Source organism: Balaenoptera acutorostrata, chromosome 3, assembly GCF_949987535.1.
Source record: "Balaenoptera acutorostrata chromosome 3, mBalAcu1.1, whole genome shotgun sequence".
In the NCBI taxonomy this organism is placed as follows: domain Eukaryota; kingdom Metazoa; phylum Chordata; class Mammalia; order Artiodactyla; family Balaenopteridae; genus Balaenoptera; species Balaenoptera acutorostrata.
The window spans coordinates 180764354-180778982 of NC_080066.1; the positions used below are offsets into that span (position 1 = coordinate 180764354).

A 14629-nucleotide genomic window follows, 5' to 3' on the forward strand; every position below is an offset into this window, starting at 1 on the left:
GATTATTAGCTCTTCTTGGTCATTTTATATAAAAAAGTGGCTTTTAAAAAGTGCTTGTTTTCCTTAGCAAGTAATTATTATTTAGCTGTATTTGGTTTCAAAACTGTGTATTGTAACCCTTCCTGCTAAGTGGATGTGAGGTGTGGATTATGCGTGTGAACTTACAGCCATGTGTGCTTTCCCCAGATGTGCCTCTGGATTCTCCGTCCTGATGATGTGTGGCATTGGGGCAGCTCTCACCACGTGCCAGGTGCCATGCTAAGCACTTTACAGGTTTAACTCCTATACTTCTCTAAAAACAAAACCCACCAACTAGGTGCTCCCGTCTCACAGGAGGAAGTGGAGACTCAGACAGTTAAATGGCTTTCACCAGGTCGCATGGCAGGTGGGGCCAGGGTGGCCCAGGGCCCTCTCTCTCAAACCTCTGTGCTGTCTGTCCTGCCTCGAAAGTGAAACGTCCTGCTTATTTGTTGTAAGACAAAATGCCCTTTCACTCAGTCTTCCGCGCATTCACCCTTTCGTGAGTGCCTTCGGCTGCCAGACTCTGCGTCAGGTGCTGGGGACACTGCAGTGCTCGTGACAGGCAGTCGTGGATCTCAGAGTCCTGGACACGTGTGCAGATCCTCCCAGTTGAGTGGGACTCGGGCGATGGGGATGAGCAAAGTGCAGGCGGGGTGCGGGGCCCACCAACCATGGCAGGAGCCAAGCAGCTGAGGCCGAGGGCGTGGGCAGTTGGCATTCTAGGCCAGAACTTTAGAAAAGTCCTAGGTGAGGGGGCACCTGGTACTTTGAGGACCTCCCCCAGCCTTCACCACTCCCCCCCTTGTCCCCCTCCAGAGAGCTGGAAAGCCACATTGTGTTGGGTTGGGGGGTGGGTAAGGCGTGTCCTGGTGAGCCAGGGCCAGATCGAGAGGGGTCGGGTGCCGTAGTCTGTGAAGCAGTGGATGTCCACGTGTGGGTGATTGTGCAAATGCGTGGGTTTCTTTTTCAGTTTTGGAAAGCTGTTAAAGTGCACACTTTATTTAGCTTTGATTTTTAAAAGAACCCTAACATCTAAACCTTAATCAGTCAGGCAGTGTCTTGGCCAGATTTCCATCAACCATATGACATGCCACGTGTCCGATGATTGGATCAGCGCTTGAAAAAATATGGTGAAAAAAACAAAGATAGTGGTAGTGCCATTTCTCCTAACACATCTGTAATGATTAGCTGTACAAAAAATCAATTTGCATACAAGTGGGAAGTGAGGTATACCTGTAGAATAAAACCAGATCCTTTGAATGTAAGCACTAGGTGAGGGAAGAGGTTGTAGTATCTGTGACAGAGTGTTATCCAGGAACGTTATGTAGGGGACAGCCGCTCCCACTTCACAATGTTTCTGTTAGAGCTGGTCCAGAGATAGAGGGCCGACTTAAGTGACTGCACACTTTTCTTATTGACATGCAGCTGTGTCCTCTGCCGCAGAACTCAGCAGGCTCTGTCCTTGTTAGTTTGCAGAAAGCTGGATGGGTTACTCCGGGCCGGGCTACGGCATTCTCAGCTTGGCGGTCTCCGAGAAGTACATTTGGTGCCTGGACTACAAAGGCGGCCTGTTCTGCAGCGCGTTGCCGGGCGCTGGGCTGCGCTGGCAGAAGTTTGAAGATGCCGTCCAGCAGGTGGCAGTCTCACCCTCAGGTTCGCCTCCCAGCTCCCTGCTTCTTGCCCCAGGTGTAGACGCCCGAGCACACAGGGACCAGTCCATTCAGCAGACTTGCCTTTTCCCGCAGGTTTGAGGGATTTTCTCCAAAGAACGCGGATTGCTGCATTTGACATCAACTGAAAATAGTGTAATTGCAGTTCAGTTTTTGGTTTTTTATTAATTGCAGTGGTAACACATGAACATGTTTTGTAAGTTATACAAATAGCTTGCATTTTTGAGTTTTTTTTTAGAAATATTAACATACAAATGCCTTATAAAAATAAATCTGTTTCTGTTTCTTAGTGTTGTTGTTTTAAAACTTATTTATTTATTTATTTTTGGCTGCATTGGGTCTTCGTTGCTGTGCGCGGGCTTTCTCTAGTTGCAGTGAGCGGGGGCTACTCTTCATTGCGGTGCGCGGGCTTCTCCTTGCGGTGGCTTCTCTTGTTGTGGAGCACGGGCTCTAGGTGCGCGGGCCTCAGTAGTTGTGGCACGTGGGCTCAGTAGTTGTGGCTCGTGGGCTCAGTAGTTGTGGCTCGTGGGCTCTAGAGCGCAGGCTTAGTAGTTGTGGCGCACAGGCTTAGTTGCTCGGTGGCATGTGGGATCTTCCCGGACCAGGGCTCGAACCCGTGTCCCCTGCACTGGCAGGCGGATTCTGAACCACTGCGCCACCAGGGAAGTCCCTTAGTGTTGCATTAAAGCAACTGAACTAATGAAGATGGGCCCGTGGTTGTGTTGGATAAGTTTGGATTGTTTGGTTTCTTTCTTAGAAATTATTCTGTAATGAGCTATATATATGCTTTGGGTGAATAATCTACTCCCTGACTGTGAAAAGAAAATGCCTTCCTTCCTTCATGCCATGATCAGGTCATTTTCAGTGAGCTGGAGCAGACGCTTCCTGGATGAGGTTCTACCCCCTCATCTATACAGAATAATTTGCTTGTTTGTCACAATGTTGGCCGCTTTACCTATTTGGGGGATGGCGAGTGGAACAGAAGTGTGTCTGTGTATCGTAGCTGGTTTACTGTTAGGACGTTGGAATGCAAGGCAGACGACACTGAGCCTGTGACCTCCCCTCGCCCTCTGTGCTTTGAGATGGATTTCCTCTAACTCTCCTGGTCTTTGTCACTGTGTAAAATACCAGTTTGTTCAGGGTTGTTTTGTTCTATCTCTTTACCTCTTTGAAAAATATTTTTTTTTAAGAGACTAAGATAATAGCCTGTCCCATTAGCTGGCTTTATATAATTATGGGTTTTAATTCTTTTCCTCTCAGTTACCTTTGGGTTCGTCTCCCCAGCCATGTATAAACTTTGGTTTTTTCCTGATTATGTGAATTACTGTGTGTTTCCAAACCGTTCAGCCCTGCGCTGCTCTAGCAGGAGCTCTGTCTCCACCAGGGTTGGTGCTCGGGCCGAGCGGTCCTGCAGGGCCCCGTCCAGCGTGGGCACCCCGGCGGCCGCGGGCTTGGCCAGCTGCCTCGCTTCTCACACCTCCCTCGGCGCCTCGTGCCAGACCCTCTCGTCCAGCCCTCCGTGCTCTCGGTGACTCCGGTGGTTTCTTAGACGCCACCTGCACCTCCATAGACGGCCTTCCTGTCTGCCCTTCTCCTTCCCTCCCCTTCTTCTATGTATCACAGTCCCTTTCTAAGTGAAAAAAGGGACAGCCCAGCTCAAGTGCTTCCTTTCCATCTGCACCTTGTCCATGTGGCTGGTCCAGAATTGACCCACTCCCTTTGAATCCCTGTCGGACTTTCGGCCTTTCTCAGGACACTGACTGCGCCTCCTGAAGGTCGCTTGGGTCCTCACCGGGCACACCTAGCAGTGCTGGCGCTGCCTCTCTTCCGTGTGATGAGTGCCTCTGACGCACCAGCTCTGTGTGCCGTGTCCCTGATGCAGCCTCACCTGCAGCCTTCCTAGCAGCCTGTACGGGGCAGACGATCCCGTTTCACAGATGAGGAAATGAGGCTTGGAGACACTGAGTGACATGACGCCCAAGCCACACGGTGGGGGGTGGTGGCAGGGGTTCAGACCTCGGCGCCGCAGGCTCTTTCCCCAGTCGGGGTGGAAGCAAAGGGGGGTGTGTTGTAGAACTCTCTCTTCCCCACAGCACCCAGAATGGACTTCTGGGGGTGAAAATTCTCAGTATTTATTGGACAGTGAATATAATTTTTATTTCCACAGGAGCCCTTCTCTGGAAGATTGAACAGAAATCTAACCGAGCCTTTGCTTGTGGAAAAGTGACCATCAAGGGGAAGCGTCACTGGTACGAAGCTCTGCCCCAGGCGGTGTTTGTGGCCCTGAGCGATGACACGGCCTGGATCATCAGGACAAATGGGGACCTGTACCTGCAGACAGGTAGCTGCAGGCGGCGCCCCAGCGCCCGTCGGGTCTGGTGTGATTGCGCTTTGGTAGCGACGTGCTTAGAGACAGGGACCAAGAAGCTAGAAGTCAATTTAAATGAAGACACTTCTGGAAAGAGAGTATTTGCCATTGGAATCTATTAGCAGTTTTCTGCTACTGACTCACATTCAACCCAGGACAAATTTAGGGCAGGAATTAATAGAATTATTTAGCGAGGCACAGAAACAGAATCTTATTCTCCTTACGGCTAACCATTGCGTATCCCTTATCCTGCAATGTCAGATCTGAAGAGGAAAGAATAACAGAGAAATGGCATTAGAATCATTTTTCCCTTCAACTTATGGCTGGATTTTTTCAGCTAGGTCAAAGCCCTGCTTCTATACGCTTACTTACATACACGTGGGTCAGGAAAAAACAATGAGAAATAATTTGCTCTAAATAGCAGTTTATCTCATCCTAGGAAACTGCCCTGAGGGGGACCTTTAGCAGCTGGAAGAGACACAGTGGGACTTGTTTATTAAAAATAAACTGTAATGAGAGTCAGTGTTTACGCACTGTCAGCAAAATGAGATACGGGTTTCCAAAAGCAATGTGATTCACCAGTGCCTGGAAACGATTACGGGGCAGGAGCTCTTTTTCGGATGTCAAGAGGCCGTACTGGATTTATGTAAATGTCAATCTTTTAACCATTTAATATTGCTGATTCCAAGAGAAGGGTTTTTTTTTTTTAAATAGATTTATTTTATTTATTTATTTATTTATTGGCTGCTTTGGGTCTTCATTGCTGTGCACAGGCTTTCTCTAGTTGCGGCGAGCAGGGTCTACTCTTGGTTGGGGTATGAGGGCTTCTCATTGTTGCAGAGTACAGGCTCTAGGCATGCAGGCTTCAGTAGTTGTGGCTCACGGGCTCTAGAGCGCAGCCTCAGTAGTTGTGGCGCATGGGCTTAGTTGCTCCGTGGCATGTGGGATCTTCCCGGACCAGGGCTTGAACCTGTGTCCCCTGCATTGGCAGGCGGATTCTTAACCACTGCGCCACCAGGGAAGCCCCCCAAGAGAAGGTTTTAATCTCTGTTATGAACTGTCAGCCAGGGATGATTCTCTGAGATTTTTTTTTTTAACATCTTTTATTAGAGTATAATTGCTTTACAATGGTGTGTTAATTTCTGCTTTATAACAAAGTGAATCAGCTATACATATACATACATCCCCATATCTCCTCCCTCTTGCGTCTCCCTCCCACTCTCCCTATCCCACCCCTCTAGGTGGTCACCAAGCACCGAGCTGATCTCCCTGTGCTATGCGGCTGCTTCCCACTAGCTATCTGTTTTACATTTGGTAGTGTATATATGTCCATGCCACTCTCTCACTTCGTCCCAGCTTACACTTCCCCCTCCCCATGTCCTCAAGTCCATTCTCTACGTCTGCATCTTTATTCCTGTCCAGCCCCTAGGTTCTTCAGAACCATTTTTTTTTTTTTTTTTAGATTCCATATATATGTGTTAGCATACGGTATTTGTTTTTCTCTTTCTGACTTACTTCACTCTGTATGACAGACTCTGGGTCCATCCACCTCACTACAGATAACTCAATTTCGTTTCTTTTTATGGCTGAGTAATATTCCATTGTATATATGTGCCACATCTTCTTTATCCATTCATCTGTCGATGGACACTTAGGTTGCTTCCATGTCCTGGCTATTGTAAATAGAGCGGCAGTGAACACTGTGGTACATGACTCTTTTTGAATTGTGGTTTTCTCAGGGTATATGCCCAGTAGTGGGATTGCTGGGTCGTATGGTAGTTCTATTTTTAGTTTTTTGAAGAACCTCCGTACTGTTCTCCATAGTGGCTGTATCAATTTACGTTCCCACCAACAGTGCAAGAGCGTTCCCTTTTCTCCACACCCTCTCCAGCATTTATTGTTTGTAGATTTTTTGATGATGGCCATTTTGACCGGTGTGAGGTGATACCTCATTGTAGCTTTGATTTGCATTTCTCTAATGATTAGTGATGTTGAGCATCCTTTCATGTGTTTGTTGGCAATCTGTATATCTTCTTTGGAGAAATGTCTATTTAGGTGTTCTGCCCATTTTTGGATTGGGTTGTTTGTTTTTTTGGTATTGAGCTGCATGGGCTGCTTGTAAATTTTGGAGATTAATCCTTTGTCAATTGCTTCGTTTGCAAATATTCGATTCTCTGAGATTGAAAGCCCTTGAACATCTGGCTCGCTCTCAGATGTGGGAGAGCCGGCATCCTAGCAGCTCCTGCTTGAGCCCAGAGGGCAGCCTTGCCAGCTCTGGGCCACATGCCGGCCCTGGTCTCTCCAGCCTGGTTCCCATGTCTCCCTTGAAAGTGAAAAATAGCTGGAAAGGCATACGCTCGTCCAACTTCCAGTGGCATCTGAGTTTCGTTCCTGCTGGGGAAACAGGGTACTTCTGGCCTGGGGGTGAGGAGGGCCTTAGGAGTCACCTGGGCAGTGGTTGCAGACAAGCTCAGAGCACCCAGAGCTACTGGGTTGGCGTCTCCAGGGTTGTCCTGAGGGTTTGCAGTGTAAGAAGTCCAGGAGGTGATTCCTACCTAGTTGAGTTTGAGGAAATGTGGCCCAAGGACTGTGATACCGTAGGGTGCTGTTGCGGTCGGGCAGGGAGCGCGCTGAGTTCTGAGGCCTGACTGCAGGCTGAGGCTGTGGAGTGATACGGGGCTTAGGGGACAGCTGCTGCGTCAGCTCCCTTAGGAGTGGCCTTGAAGCTCGTTAGACACAGGTTGCAAAGAGGTGGGCAAGAGCCCTGGGTGGGGAGTCGGGGACGCTGAGCTCTGGCCCTCACCTTCCATCTAGGAAATTCGGGGTTTTCATTTTAGCAGTGGAAGCCCCGCGTGCCACGTACAAACCACCCGTTGGAGGTGCTCTGCAGAGGATGCCTGGAGCCCTCAGATCCCTGTGGGCCCAGGGGCAGCTGCGGCTCCGAGGAGCGCGGCCACAGAAGACGGCTCTCGGCCTGGGCCCTCCTGGCTCCGGAGCTGGCTGCTCTCCTGCACTGGGCTTTCACGTTCTTTTGGAACATTTTTAGCTACTCTGGGACACCAGAGGATTCGGAATTGTTATTCCTCCAGTTTTCAAAGAGCATCTGAAAACAGTTCAGGTGGATATTATATTCAAGCACAATCTAACTATTTTATGTTGAGTAGACCTTAAAAGGAGAAAGTACTCATTATGAAAGGATATAGCAAAATACCAAAAAAGAAAAGTAAGCAAACAGAATGAAAATGAGGTGTGAAGTCCTGATTGTGTGTCTTTGGGGGCTTCCTGTCCTTCTCCCCGGCAGGTCTCAGCGTGGATCGCCCCTGTGCCAGAGCCGTAAAGGTTGACTGTCCGTACCCACTGTCCCAGGTCGCAGCCCGGAACAGCGTGGTGTGGGCGCTGACGGAGCAGAGGGTCCTCCTGTACCGGGAGGGTGTGAGCAGCTTCTGTCCTGAAGGGGAGCTCTGGAAATGCGACATCGTCAGGTATCGGGGGAGGAGCAGACACATTTTCAGCGTCCTGTTTGTCCCACTCTCTGTTCTTTGTCAACTTGACTCTTCTTAAGGGACCCATGTGAGCCTCTCCTGGGCAGAGCTGGTTCCCTGGAGGTTTCCAAGGTCGTGGTGTTCGCTGGGATTGACAGAGCCAATTTCAGCAGCCTGACCTTGAAGACACTCTGTGCCTCTTTCTGACTGGCAGACTGGACATTGGGTCAGAGCTCAGTTTTATAAATGCTACTGCCCTCCTGTGTAATCTCAAGCCCCACACGGTCACGAGTCTCTCGTGATGGTCTTTCTATAGAACTGCCCAGTGTCAGATAGTTTCCGTTTAGAGTCTCAGATGACTTAGGGCCAAATATTTTTCTTTATTATCCTCCTAGTCAGTTGAAATTAATCTCTGAATTGCAATTTATTTCGTTACTTTCTACCAGTCAAAATTTTAATTAAAGAATTACTGTCAGATCATTTTGCTGGTGTGAAATTATCAGTAGTCTTTAGGAATATTAGATTAGGATACTCTCGGTTTGAATTGAGCAACCCAGTAAACTTGAGTGAGCACCTGTTGTGAGCCAGGACCGTGCTGGGCTGAGTGAGCGTGACCCTGCCCTGCCCTCGAAGAGCTCCCCATCCGGGGCAACCAACGCCAGTTAGCGTAGATGGTCCTGAGCCGGAGAGGGACGCGCAGCACCGAGGACGCCTCGGCTTCCCCTTTAGAGGTCAGGCAGGCACCGTGCAGACTGGACCCGCGGCTCAGCCTCGAAGCTGGCGGGGACGTCACCGGCTGGGTGGGAGGAGGGCATTGCCCGCAGAGTGGGCAGCGTCTGCCAGGCTGCAGCTGCCCAACACAGCCTGGCACGCTGTGGAGTTTCTGTTCGCTTAATTGGTGAAGGCAGAGGTGGGGAGATGGGCCACTCGGGGCCTGGAATCCCTCATGTGCCTGCTCTCTTCTTCCCTGGGTTAGTTTCCCTTAAGAGCTCCCCCTACTGTCCTGGGCCTTCAGGGAGTCTTTCAGACGCCCCCTCGCTTCAGAACAGTATATATCGCACAGTCGTTTAACTCGAAACTCAAGCTTCCTTCCTCGGAACTTGTCTCTTGTCCCACACTGAGCCCCCCAGGATGCTTGATGCCGGCATCCTAGACGCGCTGGGGGCCATGAATGCGGGTGCTGACTCCACGCTCTCTTCCTCGTTTCCAGTGAAAGGCAGGCTTTGGAACCTGTCTGTATCACTCTCGGGGACCAACAGACCCTATGGGCCCTGGACATCCGAGGACATCTGTGGTTCAGAACTGGCATCGTCTCCAAGAAGCCCCAAGGGGACGACGACCACTGGTGGCAAGTAGGTGTTGAGCTCCCGGGCCACGTGCCTGGGCGCCTCCCTGAGTCGGGGGCTCCGCTCTCCCTCTTACAGCCCCTCTCTTTTCCCTTATGAGATCGGGGGCTTGGAGTAAATAAACAGTGTTCGCTTTTACTGTTGGATGAGTTAGACTTTGCTGTATTTGAGCACACTAGAAATATCAGGGCACAACAAGGCTCTGCTGTATTCAGTATCCTATGATAAACCATAATGGAAAAGAATATTAAAAAAAAAAAGAATGTATACATATGTATACCTGAATCACTTTGCTGTACAGCAGTAACTAACACAACATTGTAAATCAACTATACTTCAATTTAAAAAAAAACAGAATTATCAGGGATTTCATCACAGGACGTAACTTGTGAAGCTCTCTTTGCTTAAATATGTAGGCTTTGTTTATTTATTTATTTATTTATTTATTTTAAAATTTATTTATTTTTGGCTGCGTTGGGTCTTCATTGCTGTACGCGGGCTTTCTCTAGTTGTGGCGAGCGGGGGCTACTCTTTGTTGCAGTACGCGGGCTTCTCATTGCAGTGGCTTCTCTTGTTGTGATGCATGGGCTCTAGAGCACAGGCTCAGTAGCTGTGGCGCACGGGCTTAGTTGCTCCGCGGCATGTGGGATCTTCCCGGACCAGGGGTTAAACCCGTGTTCCCTGCATTGGCAGACGGATTCTTAACCACTGTGCCACCAGGGAAGTCCCTGTTTATTTATTTTTTAATTTTGATGTTATTTAGAAATTTGTCATTATATGCCAGATAAATCCAGTGACAGCCATTTGAAGACCTAGATAATAATAATGATTAATTCTGGAGGAATGTACTAAGAAGAAAAGAGATTAGACCATAGATGTGAAAAACCCAACCTACAATTAAAATTCACTATCTCTGCTTGTACAAAAGGCCTCGTAAGTAAATGGTATTTCAACGAAGAAAGGGGAATTTTCCCACATGCCCCCAGAAAAGTAAACACTTTGAGAAATAGTAAAGTAGGGGCTTCCCTGGTGGCACAGTGGTTAAGAATCCGCCTGCCAATGCAGGGGACACAGGTTCAAGCCCTGGTCCGGGAAGATCCCACATGCTGCGGAGCAACTAAGCCCATGCGCCACAACTACTGAGCCTGCACTCTAGAGCCTGCAGCCCACAACTACTGAAACCCGCATGCCTAGAGCCCGTGCTCCGCAACAAGAGAAGCCACCGCAGTGACAAGCCTGCGCACTGCAACCAAGAGTAGACCCCGCTCGCCACAACTAGAAAAGCCCGCACGCAGCAACGAAGACCCAACGCAGCCGAAAATAAATAAATAAAATAAACAAAAAGAAATTAAAAAAAAAAAAAGAAGTAGTAAGGTATAATCAAGCTAACTTTTGCCCTTTTGGCACCATTCAGTGTAACCATAGCGCCCGTGGTCCCCCAGCGTGGCAGGTAAGGCTGTGCTGGCATCGGCGGCTGTGGGATACACAGCAGCTCTTGAGTGTTCTGTCTGCATTGATTGGTTCAGATGTTATTGTCGCCTTAGACTTGCCTCATCGAGGCAGGTCTTCCAGTGGCTGCTCTCAGGTCTTTCAGATGAGGATGTGGAAAAGTAAGCTGTGTTTGCTCTTTGATGAGTATGTGTGTATATACACAGTCTCTAATTTAAAACGCCAGGTACTATTTGAAAAGTTACACAATTGATTGAAAATTACCCTCCCTTTATTTGTAACCATATTATATGGTTTTATACACAAACACACACACACACACACACACACACTCAAGTGTAGTAGATGTACTAAATTCTGTCTTTAAGTAGCCTAAAGAAAACTCGTTATCATTTTATCGTAATATTCAGAACATTGTCTTCAGAGAAATTTGACAGAATCATCTCTGAGGTGTTTGGAAACAGAGTTATTTTAATTACTATAAGATTGATTCCTCTGTAGTGCTAGAGCCAGCATTATGTTTGGCTGTTAAACCTTTCTTTTCTTTTTGTTACTTTGCATCCTGCTTGTCTGCCAATCCTGGGTGCTGGGACTGAGCCTGTCACAGACTTTCTGTGTGGCCTGGCGTCATGCACACCGAGGAAGGGCAGAGCTCCCGGGCCATCACACGGCAGCGTGGCACTGGTCCCCAGGTACCTGCCCAGCGTCCTGTGGGCTCTGATGGAGTCCGCCTAGCCAGGCTGGCACGTGCTCTGCTCTTCAAGAGAAGCAGGGCCGCGGGCTCTGCAGCAGGGCCCCGGGGCTGACGTGCTGACACCGTTTCCTTATACCTCAGTGCAGGCAGCAGCTCACAGTCAGTGCGAGCCCTTTCACAGATAAGAAGGGCCACAATCGCACGTGTACTACAGTACTGGTTTTTATAATAGTTTCCTTTTTGTGTGTTTTGTTTATTATGCATTAAGTTCCCTATCCTAAGTGATGTCACTTTCACTCAGCACTTCGCTGTGTGTGACCTGGGAGTGTGGCCTGCACGAGGCTGTCCTAGGCGTAGGGCGGTGACGTTCTCTGTAACCCAACCCAGCAGGGCAGAAGTACATGGAAAGTCACGCAGAGTCAGAGAGCTTTCTAACAGCCAGAGCTGGCCGGCAAGGGAGAGGGTTCCTTAGAGGGCAGCACCCTGGAGAAAGATCTCTTTCAGGAATGTGAGAGAAGCGTGTCTTGAATCTGAGCCCGGGTGCATTCTACACATCCAGGACAGGTCTGGTCTGTGCTACTGCTCTGGCATGATTATTAACAGTCCCAGTTAGGTCATGAATTGCTTCATCACCCTACTTACACTACCTTTTTAAACCCATATTATGATCCTAAGTATTGTACACTGTTGTCCCTTAGAAATTCCTAAATTTTAAAAACAAAATAATCCTTTCTCACCCGGGTCGCAGGGTTTTCAGAACCCAGGAGGAGCATGAACTCAGAGAAAGCTGCTGTAAGAATTAGAATAAAAGACTTATAGGGTGCAAGGGGGTGATAATCATAAAAATAATACATGCTCTTTGTAACAGGTCCATGCGATAAAAAAGTGTATAAAATAAAGGGTGAACGTTTTCTTCCATCCCTCTGAATCCACCCCTCGGAAGTAATCACAGCCAGCAGTGGGGGGTGTCCTGCCACACTCCTCTCCAGTCCTCACACAAATGCACACGTGCACCTGGGTATTTGGGTGTTTGAGGGGTGGGGGCCAGGCCCTTACCTCTCAGGCAGCAAGCATACACAAGACGCTTGTAACTGCACTGAGAGCAGGGTGTCTGCCCGTCTCCCCTCCAGGTGAGCATCACAGACTATGTGGTGTTTGACCAGTGCAGCTTGTTCCAGACCATAATCCATGCCACACACTCGGTGGCCACAGCGGCCCAGGTGCCTGTTGAGAAGGTGGCGGATAAACTGCGCATGGCGTTGTGGTCTCAGCAGCTCCAGTGCCAGCCAAGCCTTCTAGGGGTCAACAGCAGCGGCGTCTGGATCTCCTCGGGCAAGAATGAAATCCACGTCTCTAGAGGAAGTCTCATCGGTGGGTGAATCACTTCATTTTCACGCCGGCTTGATAGGCAGCTCCTCTTTAGAGCCAGCATTTAAGGAAAAGCTTTATGATCTCAAGTGGAAAAGATAATTTAGTGCCAGTGGTATGAAGTGTCTGGAATGGAGGCATTCCCTCTGCTTTCTATCAGTTCCCTCCTTTCAGTCTGTCATTCCTACGGCTTGGATACCAGCGTCTGGATGGGGTGCGATCACTTCCCATTAGGAACCTATTAGGCTCTAAGAAGAGCACGTGGAGCTCATTTTTATGTTAATAATTTCCAGCTAAATGAAAAAATCCTCCCATTCCTGAAGAGCCTAGTAGAAAAAATGATCGCACTGTTGAACATGCAAGGCTCTGGCCAGATCTGTAAACATAGTTGTAAATCCACGTTTACCCACTGGGGCTTCATTTCTGTGAGTGAACCCTGCTTTGTGAATTTTCCCCAGCTCTCCTCCCCCCACGTGGCCGCCCCCGACCCTGGGCTGGACAGTGCTCTGCTTGTCGGGCTGGCTCTTGCAGTGCTGGCTTGGGTCTCCTACTTGGAGGACACTCTAGAACCAGCTGTAAGGGGTTTTGAAGACCAGTTGTAGTCTAGAACTAAAGTTCTGAAGTATGTATGGTTTTTCTTTCTTCTTTCTTTAACATACTCTTCCCATTATTCTTTCTAGGCACTTACTGGAATAACGTTGTTCCCCGGGGGACAGCTTCTGCCACGAAGTGGGCCTTTGTGTTGGCTTCCACTGCTCCCACAAAGGAAGGTTGGTTGGGGAGTGCAGTGCACGGGTTACAACCATGTTACAGCAGTCTGACAGTTACAGCCATGGTCTGACGTGGCCTAGTCGGGGCGGGAGCATGGCCGTGGGGCCCTCAGGAACTGGATGCGCTGGTGTCACAGGCCCGCAGCCCTCGTTGGCTGAGCCGAGGGCCCCCGAAGCTGGATAGGCCTGCCCAGGAGAGGACGACCTGCTGTGGTGATCTGAGTGGGTCTGGAGGCGAGCTGCCCTTCCGAAGGAGGGGAGCGTACAGTGTGACCTATGAGGCCGGCCGCTGTTGACTTCAGCGACATGTCTCAGGGCCAGTAGGCACCAGGCTTCTCTGGGTGCCTGGCCATTTCCCCTGTGAATTCTGTCACTTCCTCACAGGCTGGTTTACAGCCTCTGGCTGGCCTAAGTCCCACTGTCGTGCCCCTGGTAGGGCAGACCTCCCAAAGCCCTGACCACAGCTCGGGGTTTGGAGCCAGGAGAGGCAGTGCAGCTACCCCAGGAGCTGGGAGCTGGGGCAGTCAGGCGGCCCCAGCGGAGGCCGAAGCCTCCTCCCAGGATCGCGCTGAGGGTCAGATGAGAAGATGGCGGGCGTCTCTGGTTCAGAGGGAGCAGTTGGTGAGTTCGAGCCCGTAGTCCCACTAGGATGTGCAGAGCTTGGTCAGTACAACAAAGTGCTTCCTCCCCAGATTGTTCTGACCACAGTCGTGCAGTGAGTAAGCTCTGCAAACCACAGGTTCTTTCCCAAGCTTGGCACAGGTCACTTGGCAGCAAAGCCTGACCTGAGCTGATGGGAGGCTCCTTAGAGTCTCCGTCTGTCCTGCTGACTGTGACGGTGACGCATTTTGTTGCAGGAACGTTGCTGCACGTCGTGGGTGGGTGGGGGGTACTGCTGGCTCCTGGGCTGTTCCGTAAACGTATGGCATACCCATTACCTTATGTTTTCAAGATCCAAGGTAATTTTGAATTCCAGACCATAACTGGTCCCAAGTTTTCGATATACTTTAGATAATATATTCTGACTGCGGTTTTAACTTCCCCAAGTGTGGTTTGCACTTTAAAGTGAATTAAATCTGAAGGACTCTAAAAATGGGGGAGAGAATGAAAGCATGTAATTTTGAGGTGAGGCTGGGAAGAAAAGGCTTTGCAGCTTGCCGGGCCTTTTCCAGCAGCCTCCGCCCCGCCAGCCCTCCCATCACCCGCCACCAGGACAGGGGAGGTTCCTCGGTGCCGTCCTTCCGAGGCAATGCCGACCTTGCTCCCTCTAGGATGCTGGTTAACACAGCAAGTTGAACGCTTCCCGGTCCATTATACAACGTCCAAGGTCCGGGCCTCTGAGGCAACGTTGTGGGCCCCCTGAGGTCTCGTTAGCCCAGCTTCCTTTCATTTCTTCCAAGTGTGTCGGACTTGTTTCCTATGAACTGGCTGGTCCCGGAGCGTCCCCCTGAGTCCTGGCTG

The 14629-nt window shown here is 49.7% G+C and overlaps 1 protein-coding gene across 5 annotated transcripts in view; it reads left to right on the forward strand.

Moving 5' to 3' along the window:
• The window catches only part of TECPR2 (tectonin beta-propeller repeat containing 2), a 107238-nt gene that overhangs the window by 55133 nt on the left and 37476 nt on the right, over positions 1–14629 (forward strand). For 2 of the 5 annotated variants that reach the window (XM_057544294.1, XM_057544295.1), the window contains exons 10-16: positions 187–273; positions 1491–1674; positions 3859–4032; positions 7361–7541; positions 8752–8893; positions 12137–12401; positions 13079–13168. In XM_057544294.1, the coding sequence (XP_057400277.1) occupies positions 187–273; positions 1491–1674; positions 3859–4032; positions 7361–7541; positions 8752–8893; positions 12137–12401; positions 13079–13168 (1123 nt within the window). The remainder of the gene's footprint in view (positions 1–186; positions 274–1490; positions 1675–3858; positions 4033–7360; positions 7542–8751; positions 8894–12136; positions 12402–13078; positions 13169–14629) is intronic. The other 3 variants (XM_057544296.1, XM_007176185.2, XM_007176186.2) reach the window with 3 other exon arrangements.